The sequence below is a fragment of the Martes martes genome, assembly GCF_963455335.1.
Source record: "Martes martes genome assembly, chromosome: 3".
In the NCBI taxonomy this organism is placed as follows: domain Eukaryota; kingdom Metazoa; phylum Chordata; class Mammalia; order Carnivora; family Mustelidae; genus Martes; species Martes martes.
The window spans coordinates 86,212,209-86,237,306 of record NC_137890.1 but is presented as its reverse complement, the minus strand read 5'-3'; the positions used below and the strand labels follow the sequence as shown (position 1 = coordinate 86,237,306).

The window sequence follows — 25,098 nt, the reverse complement described above, 5'->3', positions numbered from 1 at the left end:
ACGGTAACTTGTAACTGAGTGTTGTAGGTACATTCCAGGTTGGCCAGCAAATGACATCCAACAAGCGCGGCCTTTGGGCTCCTCATCTCAGCGCTGGGTCCTTGCTCACTGCGCAAGGGCTGACAATCCCCACCACTTCTCGGCAGCTGCCTGATCCCTCTTGAGTCAGCCGAGCAGCCGGCAGGGGTGGACAGACAGGGGAGCCGGGCTTTGTCCTCACCTCAGGACACCTCCAGCAGGGAGCCCACACCTGGCATGGGACCCTGTGTCCCACTAACCGAGACCAGCAGCGGTGTCCTTTGCCTCCTGAGAGGCTCTACCTGGCACGGTGGGGCCCAGGTCCCCCTTTGTACCTGATCACACTGATTGTAAACGTAACTGTACTTTAAGATTCTGAAGGTTATTGTGTTCGGCTGACATAACTCCCTTCCCAGAACTTCTCCTCCCTCCCACCCAAGAGTGGCAAAGCCGAGGTGAAGACCGGAGAGGCCAGGCAGCACATGCTTTTGCCTCTGGATCAGACAGCCCCTCGCAGCCTGCCCCACGTGCACACTCACACTCTGCACCACAGGCCTCAGAGGGCTGCCCCGGGCGAGGAGGGTCTCTGCGGGGCGGCCACACTTTCCTCACAGCAGCACCTTACTTCAGAGCGCTTCCAGCCTCTCCTGGGTCTTCCCAGCCTCTCCTGCCGCAGGCAGCTCCATGTGAGCTGGAGCTCAGGAGAGAGGACTCGCTCGGGCCCACACCTGGCGGGCAACCCCTGATCAGCACAGGACCGCCATGACACCACCTGCCCTCCACAGCCCCTCCTGTAGACGACGACAGGGGCCCCTGCCCAGTGGCCCACAGACACCAAGACCGACACCAGGCAACACACAGCAGGAGAATGGAAGAGATCACTGCAGGCTGCACCCAGAGCAAACGGTGCAGTGACAGAGAACAGAGAGGCGACAAGGTAGGAGAGGGCAGGGGACTCACAGCTAGGGTGGGTGGCCCCCTTCACTGCGTGAGGAGACCTGCTGGTCAGCGGAGGAGAGACCAGGGTTTGGTTGGGGCCTGTTGCCTTTGGGATGCCCAGTGGGCACCAAGTGGTTGAGAACCTGAGGGAAAAGTCTGGAGTGGAGGTGGACATCTGAATCATCCAGCGCGTGCATGCCAGTCGGGGTTCTGGACGTTGGGACAGAGATGAGGCCCAGGTGCTGAGCCCCCAGCAAGCCAGGGGGGAGGGAGAGACAGGTGGAGGGAGGTCAGAAGAGGAGAGGACTCAGCACAGCCACAAGGCAGGAGGAAACCACGAGAACACGGGGGTCCTGGGCGCCTGGAGAGGAGGCATTTCAGTAAGAAGTAAAAGCTGCCGTGAAGCCTGCTGAGAGGTCAAGAGAGGACCATGGTGACCCGTGGGTCTGGCAATGAGGAGGGAGGTCATGGGGATGGACCTGACTGGCAGTGGGGGGCACGTGAGAGGAGCCAGCAAGGGCACTGGAACACGCCACAGACAGCCACAGTGGGAGGACAGCTCTGGGAGAAGCAGCACAGACTGCAGCGGAGAGCTCCACTGGAGGAGGAGGAGCAGGGACAGGGCCTCCATGGTGCACTGTGACTGAGGCCTGGGCAGCACCAGGGCAGGGAGCAGGAGAGCCTTCCCCTCGGGAAAGTGGTGGGGAGGTCCTCACTCTAGCAGGGTGGAGGGGAAAGAGACAGTGCAGGGAGAAAAGAGCCAGTCCTCCAGGAAGAAGGGAACTCAGTCTACAAAGGAAACTTAGCACAGAGTGCCAGAGTCAGTTCGGGCCCCCTGGCTGAGTGATTTCTCTCCAGCAGCATTTAGCCAGGGGCACAGGGAAGGAGACAGGCAGCTCCGCTCAGCAGCAAGGGCTGGCCAGGCAATAGTGATGAGTCAAAGCTCTTTATGCATCCACTGCCTCTGATGGCCCCTGCCCCAGCCAGCTACCTCCTCACTGCCTGCTGTCAGCCTGCTTCTGGGAGCACGCCCAGGCCTGAGGCAGTCCCTGACTCGTCACCCCTACTCTCTCTGGCCCCAGCCCTCACCTATAAACCAGGGGTGTCTCAGCTGCCTTGCAGATGGGCCCAGGCCTTACAGGCCTCTGCTCACTAAGCAGTGCATTTGGTGAGGGTCCATCTCCTAGCCAGGATCCGGCCCACCTCACCTGCCTGCGTTCTTCACGAAGCCCAGGTCAGCCAGCTCCACGTCACATAGCTCACAGCGGAAGCACCCCGGGTGCCAGTTGTTGTTCATGGCCTTGATGACACGGCCAATGATGAACTCACCTGGAAGACATGGGTCCCAGCTCACTGAGGCAGGCACGTGCCCCCCTCCCAGCCCCCTCTGAAGCCCTGCCCACACTGGCACTCGCCTGAGCTCAGCCTGATCCCAGGGCTCCCCTCCCAGAGCTTGGGGAGGTGATGCCTCCAGAGAGCTGGTGCTCAGAGAGGGGATCAGGGAAGAGCACCTGTGCTCCCGCCTACCTGCCCAACCCTCTAGGCATGCAGAGGAGTGTGCTACATCCAGCCCTTACCGCAGGATCCACAGCACGGAGCAAACAGCATTTGGAAGTCGTGTTCGCAGTACTTCCGGCCTTCAAACTGCAAATGGACCAGCAGAGAATGTTCAAGCAAACCTCCACCATTCCCCTCCAGCTGGCCGGTCTTTGTTGGATCAGGACCCACCCTCAGGAAGGCTAGAAAGGCACCCCAATTTGTGCAATTGCTACCGTGACAGGAAACGGTGCGGCACCCAACCCTCCCTGTGGAGAAGACTTCCTAGAGGAGGTGGTAAGGAGCTGGAAGACCGCAGGGGGTTGGAGTGCTGAGACGAGGGCAATCCGGAGCAGCAGGGCCAAGGCCTGGAGATGGGAGGGAATCAGCAGGAATGGGCCTTTACCACAGGGCCAGCGTGCAAAGTAAGGGGTCTCCGAGAAGCTGGGAACTGGGCAAGGCCAGCCCTCAAAAGCCACTGCTGTTTGCACAAGACCTTGGCCCTGCTGGTCCTGGGAGCAAGCCGACGGCTGGGACCAAGTCCGATTTATAAATGTTGCTTGGCCCTATTTCCTGTGTATCTTCTCTGTGTGAGAAGTCCATTTCCCTCAGAGGCCACAAGATACCCGGAGAGGGAGACGGAAAGAGGGACACAGGAAAAACATGGGGGCCTGAGGGAGAACCCCAAGTCCTGCAGCCAGCAGGAGCCACTCCAGGCACCAGCCACTGTCCCCATCTGCCTGGACAATGATGGCCTTGCAATGGTCCCAAGCGTGGCCAAGCCCTCCCCTGATTTCTTCTCCTTGACAATTTTCTTTTAAAAAAAGGTTGGTTTGTCCTCTTCTCTGAAATGAGCATCTTATTAGTCTGCAACTGAATATGGCCCTACCCAGTGGCCCATAGAGGCAGCAGGGCGTGAACTTCATTCAGCAAAGACTCTTTCCTGAGTATCTACTGTGTGCCAGGCTTTGTTCTAGGCACATGGCCACCACCAACAGAGCTCAGCCTCCCCTCCCCCTGCCTCTACAGTGGGCCAGCATTTCCCAAGAGGCTGGAAGGCTCCAATGCTGCCAACAGGAGCTCACATACCGCACAGCCGTCCATCTGTCCATCCCGTCAGCTGTACCTTCGAAGCCCCTCTGGTCTCTGAGACCTGGTCACCACCTCCACTGCAACCACCAGTGGCACACTGGTAAATGATGACCAACCAGACGGGGTCTGCTCTGTAGCATTTACCAGTTTCTATGGTGTGAAAATTCCTGCCACGGACAATGTCAGGCTCCCAACACAACATCAGCATGGAGTTAAGATACGTGCAGCAGCCATCAGGGTACATTTCCACCACCCAGGTACAAGAGACAAATAACTTCGAAGGCACAGATGATAGGAAAATGTAATAAAATAATTAGGAAGTGGTGAGTTTTGAGTATGTGTTACTCTTGTTTCCAATAAAATTTTATCTCACTGTACATTTATATAACTTAATTTTTAATAAGTGTTATGTTTAACCACTAGTTGGCAAGATTATTGAAATTTTAATAATCTGCTCTTATGAGCCAGTGTGACCCAGCCTAGATCCACTTCACTTGATCGGGGTTTTTTCAGTAATCCAGTAATCTGGTCCCACCTATTCTCCAGTTTCTGTGCCTGCCCATATTTGTCTCTCCCCAGCACAGCAAGGAGAGTGGTCCTTTTCAAGTTGTCAGACAGACTGCCTCTGGCAGCCCTCAAATACCTGCATTCTCTGACCTCAGGGCCTTTGCACCTGACTGTGCTCTCTGATGAATGCTCTTCTTGCAGATGTAGGCTGGCTCCCTCACCTCCTTCAGGTCTGCTCAAACATCATCTTCCCTAACCACCCTCTCTCCACACCCCGATTCCCTGTACCCAGAGCACTGAGCACCATCTGATATGCCATATATTTATTGTGTTCACTGTCTGCTCTCAAAGGAGGGTATGTGCTGCCAGAGCTGGGTGTTTGCATCCCATGGCCTCCCAGAGTCTACCCAGAGGAGGCTGGATGAATAGTGACTCTCCTTCAACAGCTTCACAAGTGAAGACGCGCCCACAAAGGGCAGACCTGGCCTGACTGCTCATCAGTCACTGGTTGGGACCATGGCTGGCACAGCCTGTTGGCTCCTAGGAGGCAGGCTCTGAGCTGGTGGGGGGCTCGGGCTCCAACACGGCAGTCCAGCCGAGAGTCCCGGCCGCGTGCTCACCTCGTAGAAGAGCCCCTCGGGGAATGGCCGGAAGCACTGGGCACACACGAAGCAGTGCTCGTGGTACAGCTCTCCATTGCTGTTGACGATCCGCTCGGCAGGAGTGAAGCGTGCCTGGCAGCGCTGGCACACCGCGTTGGCCAAGGCGTTGGACATGTTGCTGTGGGGAGAAGGGGTGGACAGGTCAGGCCTGGGGAGGGGCAAAGACAAGCAAGCCTGGGGGGCTGCACTCAAAGCGCACACCTCCCTTCTTAAAAAGTTAAAATTCTTGGGCACCTGGGTGACTCAGTGGGTTAAGCCTCTGCCTTCGGCTCAGGTCATGATCCCAGGGTCCTGGGATCGAGCCCCACATCGGGCTCTCTGCTCAGCAGGGAGCCTGCTTCCCCCCCTCTCTCTCTGCCTGCCTCTCTGCCTATTTGTGAACTCTCTCTGTCAAATAAATAGATAAAATCTTAAAAAAAAAAAAAAAAAGTTAAAATGCTCTCCAGAGTGAGGGAACTCGCTGTCCTCGCCCTGATGACAGTCTTGGCACTGTGGGGACTCAGCAACACGCAGTCAGGACTGAGCTGCCTGGCAGTGGCTGGGCCTACACATGCATCGAAGCTTCTGTGTCCTGTGGGCATCCTAAGTGCCAGCACACACCAGTCTATAGTATGTATTCCCAGACGACAACCCTACCAGGCCAATGAAGCATCCCCATTTATACATGGACCAGCCAAGGCCTGCAGAAAGTTAGTGTTCTTCCTGAGGGCCACAGTGGGTGGAGGCAAAGCCTGGATTAGAAACCAGCACCCCTCCAGACTCTAAAGCCCCCATCTTTCTGGATGCTCTAGAGTCCCAATGCACATCTATGGAGCATCAGACATGGCCAGGACATAGCCAGGCACACACCGGTCAGAGCAGCGAGGGCTCAAGACCAGTACCCTCACGGTGGCCTGGGCTGACCTCACTCTCTGGGTCTAGACTCCCAACCATGGAAAGACCAGAAGATGGGTTACAGGCCAGTTAGATAAGGGGCACGTGCCAGCACTCAGCAGCATGTCTGGCCTACAGTAAGCCCCCACAAGGACAGTGCAGTAGTTGCCAACATCTGTGCTTGGTTCCTAGGCTGCTCGGTCTTCATCATGCTGGCCCATGTGTTGGGGTATCTGTGGTCACCCAGCTCCCTCTTATACCTCCTATCGCCTCTTCTCAGGGAACCAGAGTCTTCCAGGTATAGAACTTCACCCAGGCATAAACTGGTAGCTCTGTAATCCACTCATTTAATCCCTGAGGCAACCCTGCCCTCCAGATGAGAGACCTAAGGCTCAGAGAGGTTAAGTAACTTGCCCAAGCTCACACAGCAGATGACAGAGTCCAAATTTGAATCCAGATTGCTCAGACTTCAGTGGCTCTTTCCTCTGCACCAGGAGCTAGTTGTAAACCACCTGCCTCAAAAAACATGTAACCACCTTACCATTGGAGAAGGTGAGAGTGGGAATCTTTGGGATAGGAGCAGGCTGGGAGCAAATGTCCTCATCCAGGGTGGGCAACACCACCCTTGGGGTAAGTGGTAGGCTTCCTTCTGGGAGGAGTAGAGTCCAAACTGAACCACAAGGGGAAATGCCCACACTGAGCCAAGCCCATGCTGAAAGGCCCGAGACATGGCCTGGAAGAGCTGTCTCAGACTGACAGCCTCTATGACCTTCCAAAATACTGATGCCCAGGCCTTCTGCAGTAAGGACAGCAAATAAAATTTTGTCTCAATTGTCAGCTCTGACATATGGGTGGGGTGGGGGGCTGGGGTGGTGCCTGGATATCTGGGCAAAGCAGGACAGTCATGTTCAACAAGGAGACATTCAACCAGCCGGCAACGTCAGGTAGACATACAGAATGACTAGACACAAGCTGCCTGCTCCTGAGAATCTTTCCAGCCTGTTCTGCCTTCTAGGGTATGAATCCCATCCCTGCCTTGCTGCTGTAGCATTATGAGAAGAATTCTCGAGTGAGTGAAGCTCTGGCTGAGGTGTTCAAGTGTCCATCACAGGGAAGGTTACCTAAACAGGATGAGTACAGGAGGTGGGAGAGGGTTCTGCTGGTCAGGAGTCTGGGGGTGGGTTAGGGACAGTGGGTCTAATGGGGAGCTGCTGGCACCCAGACAGGCTAAAGCTGGACTGGGGGCCCCAGGCAGGACTCCCTCTCTGTTCAGCCTGGAAACCATGTTGCAGGAAGGGGCTGGGCCAGAGGGCTCTTCAGAAGTCTTGCCAGGCACTTCTACATGTCTCAGCCTACCCTCAGCTGTGTTTTGGGGACCAAAGCCACTTTCTCTGTCCTCGTACCGGTCACTGGTGCAAGGAAGCAGGATGGTGGCAGGGTCAGGCAGAGCCCAAGATGCAAGGCACCGTCTGCATGCGGCAACCAGCCCCCAACCCAATACACACCGCACCCCCCTGCAGGTCTCCACAAGGTGGGCCAGACACGCAGAGGAGTGACAACCTAAGCCATCATGGAGGGCTGGGCTGGACTCATCACCACAGGCATGGTTTCCCACTGGGGAACACTGGGAGCCTCGCAGCCTTGCCCTCCTACAGCACACAACCACGGTGGTAGGAGGAAGTTCCAACTCCCGGCTGTGCACAAGACCTTGCTAGTCTTGGAGAAGTGAGAAATCAACAGGAAATCCTGTGACCCTGGATCTGGAATTCCCCCAAAGGACCCAGAAAATGAAGCCAAAACAAGGATTCAAGTCCAGCCCCCAGGCTTTTGGATTGCAGCTTAAAGCCCCAGTGCCTCCCAAGGCCCCTTACCCTCTAGCCTCCAGTGGGGCAGACCCAACTCCCACCTCCAGCCACTGCCTCCAGAAGGCTGCCTTCTCAGCCAAAGCCACACCTTATAGGTGACCCACCCGGCAGCCACTGTCACTTGCTTGCTGCTAGCCCAGGCACTTGACCAAACTTCAACATTCCGCCCTTGTTAAGTAGACCCTCTGTTAAACTCTCCTCTGTGATTCCATCTCATGGTGACTGTGTTCCTGGCCAGGACCCTAACACATAGCACCCCCACAGCAGCTGGCCACACCTTACCTTCCTGTTCATCTTCACCTGGTCCCCTACCCAGAGCAGCTGATCTTTAACTGGTCTGAGTCTAGTTCCCTGGCTGTGTCTCTGGGTGCCTCCGGTTGAAGATTTTGCTGTCTGTCTCCTGCATGCCTTACACAAGCCCTAGCAGTGGAAGGTGGGGTGTGGAGGGGACCACCTATCTTTCACACCCACTGGCTGCTCCAGCCCAAGTCCTGGGGGGCAGCAGTACCCCCAAGGGACTCCTGGGACTGCATCCCCATGCCATCCTGTTCAGGACCACAGACAACACTCCAACCCACTGGCCTAAGACAGAGGGATGGACAGACGGGCAAACGTGCCTAGCAAATAAACCATGTCACCATCGGAGAAAAGCCAGCCATCTCCTGCAGGAGGCAATGACACAACACGGGGTTCCGGGCCCACCCTTCCATGTTTGAATCCTAATAGCCCCCGCCATCAGCTGGGGGACCTGGAAAAGGATACCAGCTTCTCTGCGCCTCACCTGCAAAGAGCTGTGCCAGAGTAGCAATTACCTCCTCACAGAGCCAAGGTGAAGAGCTCACAGCGTACAGCGCATTAAGCCCGGGGCCAGGCATGCTAGGCACTGTGTGAAGAGAGCTGTTGTTTCCCTGAAACTCTGGGAGCCTTCAGAGCACCTCCTCCCCAGCCCAGTGCTGGAGAAGGCCTGCAGCCTGCCTGCACTCCCTGCCAGAGGGCAAAGGGTGGGAGACATGGACATTCCACGTCCTCCCTCACACATTCCAACCAAGAACGGGGAGCACCAAGTCAGCCTAGTGCGTCCCCCAAGGAGACATCACCATCCTGCCCCGGATGGACGACGCTCAATGCTGCCGAAGGCAGAGCTGGTGCCCAGAGGATGTACAAGAGCACACCATCTGTGCCTCTACGCCAACCCTTCCCAACACCCCAAAACACTCTCAATCCTGAAAGCCCGACACAAGCCAGCTTGTAAGCTCGTGAAAGATGTCACTGGGTGACGAGATGGCACTGAACGTTACAATGGCTGGGGTGGGGGGAGCCCTCTCTGTGCCCACTTCTTGTGAGGAGAGGTTGCTGGTTCCAGATAAGGAAACTGAAGTACAGAGAGGGTCGGTAACCTGCTAAGGGTCTCACAGGACTGGACCACGTTCTCTTCTGTCCCCTTAGCTTCTGGTAGCATTATACAGGCACAGCCATTCAAGACTCTGCGTTTTGTTTTGTTTTGTTTTGTTTTGTTTTATAACAACCCTAGACCCTGGGGCACCTGGGTGGCTCAGTGGGTTAAGCATCTGCCTTCGGCTCAGGTCATGATCCTGGGATCCTGGGATAAAGTCCTGTGTCAGGCTCCCGCGCAGCAAGGGGCCACCTTCTCCCTCTCCCTGTCCTTCCCCCTGCTTGTGCGCATGCTCTCACTCTCTCTCTCTTTCTCAAGTGAATAAATAAGACCTTTAAAAAAAAATAGAAAGAAGAGAATAACAACACTAGGCCCTGCCCCACATGAGCCTCCCACCCATCTGAGCCTAGAAAGATAAGATAAGGGCTGGGAATAAGCAGAGGCTGACCACAGGGGTCCGTTCACACTTGAGAATGAGTCAGTGTTACTGAGGCCACATTGGGCTGAGTGGCAACGAGTCCAAGGCATGTGCTGTATGGCCAGGCAAACTAGGCTGCCAAGCTGGCTCAGGTGTTCCCCGGCTGTGCTGTCTGCTCAAAGTAAGCCCCAAGCCAGGGCTTCCTCATCTAGGAAGCCACAGCTACCTTCATGGGTAGCTGGGAGGATTCAGTGAGGTGACACCCGCAAGCACAGCCCAGAATGGCTCTATCACAGCAGCCAGTCCCATTCCTTCCCTCCTTCATGCGACCCCTCTTTACTGAGCACCTCCTCTGTGCTCAGGCACTGTTCCTGGCGCAGGGAGCAAAGCGGGATCCCACGGCAGCACAACCTCTGAAGTTCGAGTGGAAGCTGCCCCCAGCACCGCCCGGGCCTCCTCCCTCATGAGGGTACCTGGCTGCAAGAATTTCCACCAAGCCAGTCCCACCCTCAGACTGGGGAGTGCTGGAAAATGAAATGCCACCTTGGGCTGCTCCACACGATGCACTGACCCCACCAGGAACACTTTCCCAGGCTGGTTGGAGCCTGTGGGAGATTACATGGCTTTTCCTGCAGCCCTAGCCATACCTCTTTGCTCCAGCGCCTTCTCTGACTTGGAAGCAGGTGCACTTTAAAACCGTCCCACTGATAACAGAGGGCTGAGGGAGGGCACGAGCCAGAAATTCACAGAAAAATAAAGACAAGTATATATAAACGTATGTGCCTGCATGCAGAGGACTTTCCTGAGGCCTGATTTTTATGACCACGCCCATGTGCCCTCCTTGCATCTTGGCCTTGTCTATACGGTGAAATCTCTCTCCAGCATGGTCTCTGGCCTCTCAATGCCCTGGGAGCCATTCCCTGCACCACACCTCACTCCATGCATGTCCGAGGACATCCAGAGGCCTACCGGTAAGGGTTCCCCTTCTAGCACTGTCACAGTCAGGTGAGTTTCTTGGCATCCTGGCCTCACATTCCCCACCTGAGCAATGGGCTTGTCCAGTCCCCGTCCTGTGCATAAGGAGACTGCCATCCCAGGTGTGCAACAGGGGCAGCTCTACAGCCTGTATTGCCCACTCCCCGCCCCCACCCAATGCTCTGCTCCTTGCTCTGTCATTTACCCCAGATGTCTTTGGTAGCTCAGTCCTCATTACCTCTCCAGAAGGCTGTTCTGATCGTAGGGACACAGTGAGCTCAGAGCAGGCTGGATTTTCCTAGCATAGCATTAGCCAGCCCCCCCACAACTTCCTTTACTCTCTGGGTCCTCCAGATCCCCCTCACCTCTGTCACTGTGACTCCCTGTTTCTTCCCTGACTCCCCACTCCTTCCTCCCAACCTCAAGGTCCTCTGCCACTGTTCCTCACTCACCTTCTCTGGGGGCTGTACCTGGCACTTTCATGCCAATAACACCGCATTCACAGCCCTCATCGCTCTCTCCCTAACTTTCTGCTACAAGTTTCCACCCTGAGACCCACACCAGTGGCTCTGCCACCATCTCCATGCCCCTTCGGACCCTCCCCTCGGATCACCTGACCCCCAGTTAACTCACCTCCTCCCATGCACTGATCTGCATCCTGAGCCCCACAGGCTCCCCTTCCTGCCCCAAAAGAGGCTTTCATCAGTTGTCTACACTGGCAATTCTCCATGGGATAAAGCAGTTCAGATTTTAGAGTCTGTCCAAACTGGCTTCAGATCACAGCCTAGTCATTTTCGGACGGGTGATGTCCAGCAGGTTCCTCCACCACTGTTTGTTCATCTCTAAAGTGGCAACATCTCTAAAGTGGCAATCCCAGTCTGAAAGCCGTAATGGGATTTCCGTGGGACAACCTAACTCCAACACCCCATTCTCAGCGTCCTGCCCAAGAACGTTGATCCAGGATGACATCAAACCCACTACATGAATCCCGCCCTACCCCCAACCATATCGCCAGCCCAGGCGCTATCCCCACGCCCTGGGCGGACAGGCTCCTGCCATCGGAAGGGCCAAGCCGGGTGTCCGAGGAAAGGCCGGCAACCACGGCTTTCCGGCCATTGTCCCTGCCGACCCTGCCCGGCCCTGGCCACCTACCCCAGCGCGGCGGGCGGCGGGCTCTGCCGGTGCTGGCGCCGCCGGTAGAGCCCCGACGCGGCGAGCGCGCCCAGCCGGGCTGCCATAGTGCGGGCCTCCTCCTGGCGTGGCGGGGCGGCCCTGCTCCGACGTACCGCGACCACCCCGGCCTCGGGGGTCAGAGGCGGTGGCAAGAGCCGCAGGGCCGCCGGCAGCCACCTCCGGACAAGCGCCGCGACGGCGGCGATGGGACAGACCGGCGTGCAGGGGGCGCCTCTCCCCCCACCCCCTCTGGACAGGAGCTCACGTTACACACTGCGATCTCCAAAGGGCAGCAGAGTCAACTCCAAATAGAAAGGATATTGTTCGCTCGGCGGGGGCAGCACAGTGAAAGCAGAGGCTGGCGGGGCTGGGTCCAGGCTGGGGGGAGGACTCGCTGGGAAGGTCCCAAACAGCACTGAGGTAAGGTCCATAGTGTCAGGCCAGGATGCCTGGGGGTCCCAGGCTGAGAGGAGCCGAACAGGGAACACTAAGCCCCCTGACATGCTGATGACAGACTCTTGGCTGGGGAGGGCAGTATGGTACTGACCTAATTTAGGAATCCTAAGAAACAGTTAAGACTTCCTGGTGAGGAAGTCCCACACATGCCCACCTTCTGCCTAGTTCCCTTCCCTGAGAGCCTGTGCCGCAAATGCCACCTGGAGACCCAGACCAGGGCAGCCTTGGTCCGTTGGATCCAACCAACAAATTGGCCAAGCACCCAAAAGAAGTCCATGCTGTCAAAGCTCAGAGAACAGGTTATCCCCCAACATGTCAGGAAAAGCAGAAGGAGCAGAGCCTGATAGAAGACCACCAGGAAGGCACTATTTCCATGCATTTTTACCTAGAGAGACCAGCAGGGTTATTGTGATCCAAGTGCAAACACCCAAGGTCAGCTTCTGAATCGTGGCCACTGCTGGCCAAGCAGGCACTATGGTCAGCAATAAAGTAAGGATCCAGAGCACTCACGGAGATCTTTAACACTGATTCCATTTCCTTGAAGAACCTTTCTAGTAAAGTTCGAAAGCATGAGCAGTATCTGCCTCTGCCTTTCAAAAGAAAAAAACAGTAGCTCTCCTGAACAGCGGGGTGCTGGTCCTCCTACACTGGGGTGGAGGGAAACTTTGGAGAGGATCCATTGGCACTCAGATGCCGGGCCCACATACCAAGAAGCATACCTCATCCAGCAAATCCCAACTCATTAACCACCCTGGGGGTCAGCTCCAAAACACAGCCAGATGATCACAAGCACTGGGTGCAATATAACTTGTAAATGCCATTTGATGCCCAAAGTACCAAGTACTGATCAATTCAACAAATATTTTTTTAAAGGTGGCTGTACAGGCAAAAGAGCATAGAAAGACTGAGGTTGTAGGAGCCAGTGAGTACAAAGATGACCTCCCCCTCTCTGTGTGGATAGCTGAAAGCTTAAGAAAGCTTATTAGAAAGTTCTGTTATAGCACCTTGAAGTCCATGCCCTGGGGCCTGGGTCCCTCCTACCAGCCCCAGTAAGCCCTTCCCATGGGGAAATTCTGAACTCTGGAAACCAGAACTCACCCGGAGCCACAGTTTGTTTCATTTAAGGAGGGAACATTTATTTAGGGTTTCTGCAATTACAGATAGACCAGAGAGGGAGGACATAACCACAAGTGTTTTGTGCCTCATAATTTGTAAATGAAGTTCAAGTCCAAGGTTACCAAGCACTAATCAATTCAACAAATATTTGCTGTAAAAGGAAGCACCAGGGGCTAGAAATTGAGAACAGGAGTTAGAGTCTGATTAAGCCCAAATCCCAAATCTCTGCACAGCCTTGTGCCCTAGCCCTCCAATTCTGCAACCTATCTGGGAGAAGTGTGTGTCAGAGCATTGCAGGTGTCCCCAGCCAGCACTCTTGCCCCAGAGGAAAAAGCTGCAAAAACACAGTAAGAATGATATCTGCATAAATGGCAGAGTAAGAACCTTTGAAATTTTGTCCCTCCATAAAAACAATGAAAAAAACTAGCAAAAATTGTCAGAATCTACTTTTTCAGAACTCTGTAAATTAACCACAGTTTTGCAGTAACCCAGGGGCATTTGGTCAAGAATTTTGGTAAGAACAGTGAGCTTTGTGGTGTTTCAACTTATCCTAGCCCATAACCCCTATACCCTAATTCCATGGCTGCCTTGAAAAATAACATCCCACATTCCCAATTATTAAGAAGAAGATAGGGCTGGAGCTCCTTTAAACCTTCATTTCCTGGAAGACTCCATGTGAAAGTCTTGTCTTTATGTGACCTCACTCACACATACCCAATGCTAAAAGCCTCTCTTGGGGGATATTTATCAAATGTATTTGATAGACTATTTTAACTGTCTCTGGTAGCATAGCTGTCATTGCCATAGGCAATGGATAACTGTAGGGGTGCCAATAAACTAATCAAAAAGCTTAAAAGGAAAAACTGAGGAATGAGATGTCCTCAGGGGCTTCAAAAAGGACCAACATATTCCTGGGATTCTAGAAGTTCACACAAAAGCCCAGGACTGCTTGTATGCTCAGGAAAGAACCAAGGTCCCAAGCTCTCACTTCTGATTGACCTTCAGGCTTGTGTAAGGCAGGAGTGAAGGGTAAGGCAAGCTGTAAACTGCCCAGTTGAATGCTGAAGGTGGGCCCCAACATAGGCTTATGTGCTCTCAGCAAAGACTGAAAGACTTATTGGTTTCAGGCATTGAGGGAAAACCTTGTCCAGTCATTAGCTGGCCACGAAACCACCAAGCAGAGACTTCAGTGGTCACAAATGAGAGAGATACAGACTTTAGAGAATTAGATCAAAAAAGTCACTAAAGGGGCACCTGAATGGCTCAGTCAGGTAAGCATCTCCTTTGGCTCAGGTGATGATCTCAGGGTCCTGGGATCAAGCCTCACAACAGGCTCTTGCTCAACAGCAAGTCTGCTTCTCCCTCTCCCTCTGTGCTCTCTCCTATTCACTCTCTCAAATAAATAAAATATTAAAAAAAAAAAGAAATTAAAAAGTTTTTTAAAGTAAAAAAAAAAAAAGAAAAGTCACTAAACAAACAAGTAGCAATGAACTCTGAAGAGTGAGGGAGAATCTGATCTCAGAATTACCACGTATTATTTGAAATGTCCAGTTCTCAGCAAAAAATTATGAGACACACAAAGAAATGAAAAAGTATGACCCTTCCACAGAAAAAAAAGAGCAATCCACAGAAACTGTTCCTGAGGAAGCCCAAATATTAGATTTACTAGACAGACTTTAAATATGTTCAAAAACTAAAGGAAACCATGTCTAAAAAAAACTAAAGGAAAGTATGAGAATGATATCTCACCAAATGGAGAATATTGATAAAGAGATAGAAATTATTAAATGGGACCAAATAGAAATTCTGCAGTTGAAAATAAATACTAAAAAGAGTCCTTCAGGATGAAATTAAAGGACATTAGGCAATAATTTTAATCCACATGAAGAAATAAAAGGCAGCAAAGTATATTTAACCTTAACATAGTGAAGGTAACTATATAGATAAAATAGAAGACAATATATAAATGTACTTTTTGTTTATCAACCTATTTTTCCCATCGGATTTTAAAACAACAGCATAATGAAATAATTTAATACAAAAGAAGGCAATAACAGTATAGGAATTGAGAAACAAAAAATACATAAGAGTTATATTTTAAAAAAATAGTAAATGTAAATGTAAAATAATAACATTAAATGTAAATGGATTAAACTTTCCAATTAAAAGTCAGAAATTAGCAAATGGAATTTTTTTAAAAAACATGATCTACTTATATGATTTCTATAAGATATTCATTTCAGACAAAAACACAAGTAATTTGAAAGTAAAAGTATGGAAAATATATACCATGCCAACAGCAACTAAAAAAGAACCGGAGTGGCTATCTATACTAACATCAGACAAAATAGATTTTAAGACAAAAATTGTTACAAGAGCAATAAAGGATCTTTTATAGTGATAAAAGCATCAATCCATTAAAAATAAATAACAAGAATAAATATATATGCACCTAACAATAGACTCAAAATACTTGGAGAAAAATTGGTAGAATGAGAGAAAAATAGATAATTTAGCAATAATAGCTAGATACTCTAATACTCCACTTTTTAAAAAGATTTTTATTTATTTATTTGAGAAAGAGAGAGAGAGCACGCAGGGGGAGGGGCAGAGGGACAAAGGGAGAGGGAGATGCAGACTCCTTGCTGAGGGGGGAGCCCAATGTGGGACTTAATCCCAGTGTCCTGAGATCACAGGACCCTGAGATCATGACCTGACCCAAAGGCAGACGTTTAAGCCAGCTGATGCTGAGCCACCCAGATGCCCCAAAACTCAACTTTCTTAATGGATAGACTAAATTACAAAAAAGCTAAACAAGGATATAGAAGACATAAACAACACTATAAACCAACTATACCTAAAAGGCATCCATGAGACACTCTACCCATTAATAGCAGAACATATGTTCTCAAGGGTACATGGAACATTCTCAAGAATAGACCATATGCCGGGCAATGAAAAGAGCCTAAGGAAACTTAAAAGGACTGAGACCATAGGAAGCATAGTCTTAGATCACAATGGAATAAAATCACAAATCAATAAGAGAATGAAATTTAGGAAATTCACAAATATGTGGAAATTAAACAACACACTCCTAAGGAACCGCTGAGTCAAAGAAAAAAACAAGGGAATTTGGAAAAGACATTGAAATGAAAACACAACACACCAAAATTTATGAGATGTAGCTCAAGTGGTGTTTGAGGGAAATTTATATTTCTAAATAGTTGTATGGTTATAACTATAGTTATTTCTAGTTGTATCACAGTGGTGCCAGGCTGGCAGTAGAGCATGTGACTCTTGATCTTGAGGTCATGATTTCAAGCCCCATGTTGGGCATGGAGCCTATTTAAAATAAATAGTTGTGTAATAGTTAAATAGTTGTATAGTATAAAATAGTTTTATAATCATATATTTTAAAAGATCTCAAATCAATAACTTAACCTTTCACCTTAAAAAAACAGAAACAGAAGAATAAACTAAACTCAAAGTAAGCATAGGGGAGGAAATAATAAAGATCAGAGCAGAAATAAGTGAAAAAGAGTTTAGAAAAAAAAAAAAAGATAGAGAAAACCAACAAAACCAAAAGTGATTCTTTGATAAGATCAACAAAACTAAGAAACCTTTAGCTAGACTGACCAAGAAAAAGAAAGAACACACAAATGACCAAAATGAGGAATGAAAGAAAGGACTGAAGTTAGAGAAACTTAAAGGACTGTAAGGACTGTATATAACTGTGAACAGTTATATACAAACTACATTACAGCAAACCAAATAACCTACCTGAAATGGACAAATACCTAGAAAGATATAAACTACCAAAACTGAACCAACAAGAAATGTAAGATCCAAATAGGCCAACAACAAGAGACTGAATCCATAATCAAAATCTTCCAGGGCACCTGGCTAGCAAGGTCGATGGAGCATGCAACTCTTGATCTTGAGGTTGTGAGGTTGAACCCCACATGGGGTCTAGAGATTACTTTTAAAAAAATAATAAATCTTTAGAAAAAATCTTCCTACAAAGATGAGCCCAGGACCAAATGGTTTTATTGGTCAATTTTACCAAATGTTTAAGTAGCATTAACACCAATCCTTTACAAACTCTCCAAAAATCTACCAGGAGGGAGTGCTTCCCAACTCACTCAATGAGATCAACATTACCCTGCCCTGAATCAGAAAAATATATCACAAGAAAACTGCAGATGAATATTGCTTATGAATATAGATGCAAACATCCTCAACAAAACTGAATCTAGCAGCCTATAAAAAGTACTACATATCATGACCAAATGAGATTTATCCCAGGATATAAAGTTGGTTTAACATCCAAAATCAATGTAATTGATTACATTATATGAATGCTGAGAATGCACTTGACAAAGCCCAACACACTCTCATGATTAGAAACAATAACAAAATACCTTTAACAAATGAGGAATAGAAGGGTACTTCCTAAGCCAGACAAAAACCCAGAGCTAACATCATACTTAATGGTAAAAGACTGAGGGCTTTCCTCTAAGGTCAGGAACAAGACAAGATGTATTGTCATTTCTTTTCAACATAGTAGTGGAGGTTCTAGCAAGGACAATTAGAAATAAAAGGAAAGAAAGGAAAGAATATGTATCCAGATTGGAAAAGAAGTAAAACTATCTCCATTTCCATACCACATACTCTTATATACAGAAAAGCCTAAACCCAGAGCGCCTGGGTGGCTCAGTCGTTAAGCGTCTGCCTTCGGCTCAGGTCATGATCTCAGGGTCCTGGGATTGAGTCCCACATTGGGCTCTCTGCTCAGCAGGGAGCCTGCTTCCTCCTCTCTCTGTGCCTGCCTCTCTGCCTACTTGTGATCTCTGTCTGTCAAATAAATAAATAAAATCTTTTTAAAAAATCAATATAAAAAACTCACAACCAATAAACAATATGAATATGAAATTAATAAAACAATTCCATTTACACTAGCATCATAACAAATACAATACCTAGGAATAAATTTAACCAGCAAAGGGTAAGACTTATACACTGAAAACTACACAACATTGTTGAAAGAAACTAAAGAAGACCTAAATAAATGGAAAGACATCCATGTTCATGGATTGGAAAACTTGATATTGTTAAAATGACAGTTCCTTCCCCCCATAAAACTGACCTATAGATACAATACAAAGCCTATCAAAATTCTAATTGCCTTTTTTACAGAAATGGGCAAGCTGATTCTAAAATTCATATGGAAGTGCAAAAGACCCAGAATAACCAAAACAACCTGAAAAAGAATAAAGTCAGAAGAGCCATATTTCCCAATTCCAAAATTTACTACAGATTTACAGTAGTAATAAAGAGTCTGGTACTGGCACAAGGACAGACACATATATAAATGGAATAGGACTGAGAGTCCAGAAATAATTCCATAACCCACGATCAACTGATTTTCAATGAGGAAAAATAGTTTTGTACACAAATGATGCTAGGACCACTGGATGGCCACATGCAAAAGAATGGTTTTAAACCCCTACCTCAGGTTATGTATAAAACTGACTCACAATGGGTATGAACTCTTAGAAGAAAACATAGGTATAAATCTCCATGACCTTGGATTAGGTAACACTTCCCTAGGTATGACACCAAAAATTCAAGCAATCAAAGAATAGATAAATTGGATTTCATCAAAATTTGAAACTTTTGTGCATTAAAGAACACTATCAAGAAAATTAGAAAACAACCCACAGAATAGGAGAAAATATTTGCAAATCATGTAAGTGTCTTGTATCCAGAACACATAAAAAACTCTTAAAATCCAACAGTAAAAAGACAACCCAATTTAAAAATGGGCACCAAATCTGAATAAACATTTCTCCAAAGAAGATATACCAGCGACCAATAAGCACACGAAAAGATGGCCAACATGACAAGTTGTTAGGGAAATGAAAATCAAAACCACAATGTGGGGCACCTGGGTGGCTCAGTCACTTAAGAGTCTGCCTCTGGTTCAGGCCATGATCCCAGGGTCCTGGGATCAAGCTCTGAGTCCAGATCCCTGCTCAGCAGGACCATGCTTCTCCCTCTCCTCCCCACTCATGCTCTCTCTCGCTATCTCTGTCTCCCTCGCTCTCAAATAAAAAATAAAATCTAAAAAAAACCACACCACAATGTGATACCACTTCACACTCACTGAAACAAACAGTAAGTGTTAGTGAGGGTGTGGAGAAAATTAGAACCCTCATACATTTCCTGGTGGGAATATAAGGTATGCAGTTATTCAGAAAAGAGCTTGGCAATTCCTCAAAAAATTTCACAGAGAATTACAGTATTATCCAGCCATTCCACTCCAAAGTATATGCTCAAGAGACTAGAAAATATATATAGAAATGTTCACCACAGCATTATTCATAAAAGCCAAAAAGCAGACACAATTCAAATGTCCACCACAAATGAACACATAGACAAAACATGGTATAGCCATGCAATGGAATATTATTTGCACACCCCGCAAAAGAGGAATGAAGTACTGACACATACTACAACATAAATGCACCTTGAAAATATTATGCTAAATGAAAAAAGCCAGGTCAAAAAAAAAAAAAGCCACACAATGTATAGTTCCATTTATAGCAAATATCCAGAACAGGCAAATCTATAGAGACAGTGGATTAATGGCTGCCAGAGCTGGGGATTGACTGCACATGGGTATGGGGTGTCCTATGGGGGTGATGAAAATGTTCTAGAATTAGTGGTGATGGTTGCACAACTGGTGGCTGTATTAAAAACCCACTGAATTATGCACCCTGAAATAGTGTATTTTATGGTATGTGGATTATATCACAAATGTCTAAAAAGCACACATGTAATGAAGAATACAAGAATACTACATAGCTTACTAGAGGCAGGGACAGAGGCCAGGGCCACCAGCAAGCTGTGAGGGAGAGCTGCCACCCCCTGTGGCTAAGCCGTGAATGCCATCCCTAGGGCAGCCAGCATCACCACCACAAACAACCCCTTCACCACAGCCAGCTTCCCCCACCCATACTGCCCGCCTCGACTCCCTGGGAGGCCAGGGCCTTCCATATGCCTCAGATGGATGACCTTTTCCAACCTTCTTACCCCACGTGAAATCTGATTTTGAACAATTTTATTTTCTTCATTTAAAACTCCAGCATCAGGGGCACCTGGGTGGCTCAGTCGGTTAAGCAACTACCTTTAGCTCAGGTCATGATCTCAGGGGGTCCTGGGATCAAGTTGCACATGAGGTTCCCTGCTCAGCAGGTAGTCTGCTTCTCTCTCTGCCTCTGCCCTTCCCCTCTGCTCATGCTATGTGTCTGTCCGTCTGTCTGTCTCTCTCTCATAAATAAATAAAAAATCTTTTGAAAAATAAAACTCCAGCATCGGTGTGGACATATCTTTGGTGTTACATACATACAAACATACATCAGTCATGTCATCTTAGTCACCCATTGTCCTCTTGTGTATCTCATTAACACATTCGCCTTATTATGTCACCTTGAGCAAATATTCATCATCAGAAATTTAAAAGATTTGAATAACCAGAACAAGGAGAGTTAAGATGCCTTCCTCTGTCCACCCTATTCAGAGATGAAGACCTGAGGAACATTTAAGTATGAGTCCATATGTGGCAGATGGACCAGAGCGAAGCATTGTATTTCCAGAGGCAGGGCAGCCACTGTGCGTGGAAAGCCCAGCCCCTCTTCCCGGGGGGTCCCAAGTGCTGACTGCTAAATTTTCAGGAGTTTTGTGAACCAGTTAGTGTCATGTTGATAGTGCAAAGTGAGCTGAGATGGGAGTATTTTCAGCCTGGGATTAGACACACTACAAATCAGGCCCTCTGTCCCCATGGCACTGCCCTCGCAGGGTCAGAGTCAACATTGGAAGCAGAGGGAAAAGGAGGAGCTAAGGGGTACCAGGTGGTACCTGGCCTGGCCTGGGGTTCAGAGGCCAGCTGTGTGGCCCTCGTCATCTGCTTCACACAGCTCCATGTGCTGTGCGGAGAACCCTGGTTGCCACCCTTCTGTCAAGGGGGCCACAGGGCATGTTCCTGGGGAAGGTGGGGAGCAGTGGAGAGCACTGTGGAGGGGGGGTGCAGGTGGATGTGGGGACAGGGATCTAGCAGCCCCACTCTGCACCAAAGCCGGCACAGGCCCAGCTCGGGTCCCGCACAGGGAAGCCTCAGCAAACGACAGGTCACGTGGTGGGTGGGACTGCACTCTACAGCAGGCCAAGCCGCTGAGCTCACCCACTGTGGGCGCCATGTCCCAGGCTGCACTTGGAGGAGGGCCTCCAACAGGCTGGATCCCCAAGCAGGGGTGTGTCCTGCCTGGGTCCTAACATCCTCCCTGTACATCAGTGGTGATATCAAAGGTCCCTTCAGCTGGGACAAAGACTAGGGTGTTTTTAAGATCCAGAGTCTTCTGGCCACAGGCCAGGGGTGAGCTTCCATCCCACAGCAAGGCCCCTCCCTAACCACACCCATGCTCAAGACCTCACTGACCCTTCTGCCCCAGCTCAGTCCTCTCCCAGGCTTTGGACCCTCTTATCCAGTCGCCTCCCATGTTTCCTCTTGGACTTGTCACAGCTCTTTAAATCCTTCATGGCCTAAACTAGCTTGGCACCCACGCCTGCCACCACAACTAGGCATCCTCCCGGATTCCATTCTCTTGGTCAGGTCCTCCAATTCCACCTCCCAGACCCCCTGAGTCTGGCTCCTCTTCCCCATCCCCATGGCTGCTGAAGAGGAGCCCCCTTGTTGTGGGCCTCCTAACCCATCTCTACCTCAGCAGCACCCAGAGGGGTGTTTCCAAAGTGCACTGCTGTGTACATCCCTCTAGGTCCCCTCACTGGCTCTCCACTGCCCTCCCTCTGGCCTTGCCCACTCTGGTCCTGTGAGGGGCTGGCACTTTACACAGATGGCAGGGAGAGCCCCAGGGGTGTGTGAGGTGTATGACGAGAGGGTTGTTTCCAAAAGTCGGCCTGGTTCTAGGCAGTGTGGGTGGGTGTGGAGAGAACCAGGATCCAGGTGTGAGCAGTATCCTGACGTCCCACAGGGGCAGCAGACATGCAGAGGTCAAGGTGGCACGCAACTGAACAAAAATGAAACTCCATAGCTTCTGGGACAGGAAAACCCTCACCCACCCCAATGGTTGGGTTAGATACCCATTTCTCAGGGGCCTGGCCCCACGCCTGTGGTAGAAGCGGAGGCAAGCCAGTCCCGGCCTGGGCGCTGCATGTGGCGGGCAGACTTCAAGGGAGGGTGTCAACCAATGCTTCCAGACAGCTCACAGCTGCGAAAAGCAAATGAGCAGGAAAAGACACCACGAGAAAAGAAGCAAGCCACCAAAATATTCCCAAAGGCATCTCTCAGGAGTGGAACTGTGGGTGTTTTCTTTCTTTCCTTCTTTTTCTGTTCCCGTCATCTTTTCTGTTTCTGGGTTTTTTCTAACTCTCTGAGATGAGCAATGTTAACTTTCACAAGGAAAAACTCTGCCCAGTGTTTTGCAAGGTGCACTCTGGTCCCTGTTTCATTTGATGACTGGCATTTCTCTGGACCCCTGCAGCAAGGCAGGCTGGCCCCTGCTCCCACCACCCGCCTGCCTTCCCCTCTTCTCTCACTGGGCTGTCGGGCAGCTGACCTGATGGCCTCCATCTGCCTGGAAGACTCAGGGGTGACAGGACCCCTGCCAAAGTGTCTGCTATGCCTCACACCCTGCAGGCTATAGGGGTGGAAGCTGCTGCCGAAACGGGCAGCGTGTGGCTGTGCCTTATTAGGGTGTTGGCTGTGCCTGAGACTCCGCCTCGCACACATCCCACCTCGACCCTGTTCTGTGCTGTTCCTGATGTTTCACTCCCTCCCTTCTCTGGGTGGGCAACCAGGCAGCTGACAGTCAAGCCCTGCAGGTGACAGGAAAGCCCGGGGCTGCCAAGCACACAAAAAGAGTGAGATCTGGATGGCCAGTGGCGTCTGCAGACTCTGGCCACAATGGGAGCGGGCAGCCAAGTGCATCGGGGGCACAGTTCTTGCTGGATCACAGGATACATGCCATTTTGGGTGTCCTAGCTGTCCTCCTGCTTCAGGCCAGTGTGCCCCTGCCCTCCTGGTGACCTCTCTACATGTCACCCAGGTTTGGGGACACCACCCTGCCCTCTGTAGCTGCTTCCCATTCCTAGGCACTGCCTCTAGGAGCCCTTTTCCCTAGCAAAACCACAGGGTTTTCTCAGTCCACAAGCCACAAGTCAAAGAGCATCCTCCTGCCAGGACTTGGCTGGAAGGGGGCTGCTGGGCCTCAGAGACCATCCCCTCCCACCTAGTCGTGAGTCATGCACTTGTACCCACCCATGTTCCAGAAAGGACTGCAGAGGCCAACACTCGCCAGACACTAGTGCACATGTGACCAGCCTCCTGAGTCACTCAGCCTCTGTGGCCTCAGTTACCTCATCTGTGAAATGGCAACAGGGCCTGAGAGCCCAGGCTGGGCCACGTGGCCCTGCCCCCACCCCACCCCAAACAGCTTGTGCTTGGACAGAGTTCCAGCCGGGCCCCCACACAGACCCTTTACCATTTTTAAATGTTTACCATTCCTGGCTTACAGAGGAGGAAACCCAGGCTCCAAAGGTGAGATCTCTGCAGGATCACACAGCGGGGGGTCAGGGAAGCTGATAGAAGCTAACAGTCCGGTTTTAAAGCCTTGTTTAGTTGGTTGTGACCTTGGGCGAGTCCCGGCCCTTCTGAGCCCTGGTTCTCCGTTAGTGAGGGGTTAACCGTGTCCATCTTGGAGGGGTAGGCGGTGGGGCGACCGGCCGGACACCAACGGGGGTTAGGGGCATCCCGGTACTGACAGGCGCGGCTACCCTGACAGCCAGCGGAGGTCGAGGGCCAGGCCGGAGGCGCCGCAGGTGGATGGGCCGGCTTCCCCGGACAGAGGGCAGGGGTCGGGGCGGGGGTCCGGTCCCGCAGTCCCGCCCAGACAGGCGCCCTCCCGGCCCTTGGCGTGGGTTGGGGGCTGTTACCTTCCCGTCATGGTGGCAGCGGACGCTGAGCCCGAGGTCGCCTCGGGACCCCCTCCGCCGCCTCAGCAACCAGACGAGCACCAGCCAGCAGGTCCGGGGCGAGGAGCAGGGAGACGCCCAAAAAAGGCCAAGAGCGGCTCCGCCCGCCGCCCAGCCCAGCCTAGCCCGCGAGGTGGGGGCGGGGGGAGGTGGGGGCGGGGGGAGGTGGGGGCGGGGGTGGGGTCCGCCCCGCCCGCGAGGTTGGGGGGGTGAAGTGGGGGCGGAGGGGTGGGCCCCGCCACTCGCGCCGTCCTAGCTCTGGGGATACCCGAGCTTGGCCTGCGGCGAGCAAGGGTCACGTCCTCCCTTCCAGGGCTTCGCTCGCCACCTCCCCGGATTCCGGGCATAGTTTTCCTTTTAAAGGGAGTGAAGTTATAATAACCGCGAACAAGCCCCCCAGTCCCGCCGGGACGCCCTGCCTGGCGCTTCCCCTCCGCTGTCCCGGGCTGCCCAGGAACGCGAACACCGGCGGGGGACGAGGAATTGGAGGACATAGAGGGACGATCCTGAGACCACCTCCCTGCTGGCTCCAAGCCCTGAATTCCCACTGCGGCCCCGGGCCAGAGAGGGGATCACCTTCACGCTTTCAGTCCTCAAACTGACGTTTCTGGGCGCCGACTCCCTCCCGGGCGCTGGGCCCTGGGAACCCCCAGTCCGCGATGTCCCGCCCCCAGGGAGGCCAAGGTCCAACGGCGCCCCTCCAAATCCTGAGCCCAACAGCGTACTGAGATGCCAGCTCGGTGCCCCCTTGGGGCAAATAACCGTTTGTGAGCAACCCCTCACCTAGCAAAAGGTACTTTACAATGAAAAAATCAAGCCCCCAAGTTGGGGAGGAGAACTAAGTACTCCTCTCTATAATGAAGGACTATGGACAAGTTAGAGAAGAGCTGTTTAAAGGGACTGTGTGATACAAAACCATTTAGGGAATCTCTTCTGGGGAAATCATTACACAAGCAAACCAAACAAAAAACCCTCACCCTCTCTGCCTAGAGGCAGGTATTTCTATATCTGGGCTGTGGAGCGTAG

The 25,098-nt window shown here is 50.9% G+C and overlaps 1 protein-coding gene across 7 annotated transcripts in view; it reads right to left on the bottom strand.

Annotated features, from left to right (window-relative positions):
• LIMS2 (LIM zinc finger domain containing 2) overlaps positions 1-24,738 on the bottom strand; it is a 37,077-nt gene extending 12,339 nt beyond the window's left edge. Inside the window, exons 1-4 of one of the 7 annotated variants that reach the window (XM_080798536.1) lie at positions 24,649-24,738; positions 4,713-4,872; positions 2,535-2,601; positions 2,166-2,286 (exon numbers count right to left, since the gene is read on the bottom strand). In XM_080798536.1, the coding sequence (XP_080654662.1) occupies positions 2,166-2,286; positions 2,535-2,601; positions 4,713-4,868 (344 nt within the window). In that variant the 5' untranslated portion in view covers positions 4,869-4,872; positions 24,649-24,738. Of the gene's footprint in view, positions 1-2,165; positions 2,287-2,534; positions 2,602-4,712; positions 4,873-6,051; positions 6,072-11,430; positions 11,654-12,292; positions 12,607-12,626; positions 12,727-23,599; positions 24,412-24,648 lie in introns of those variants that run through there. The other 6 variants (XM_080798533.1, XM_080798535.1, XM_080798534.1 and 3 more) reach the window with 6 other exon arrangements.
• Positions 24,739-25,098: the final 360 nt, after the last annotated feature.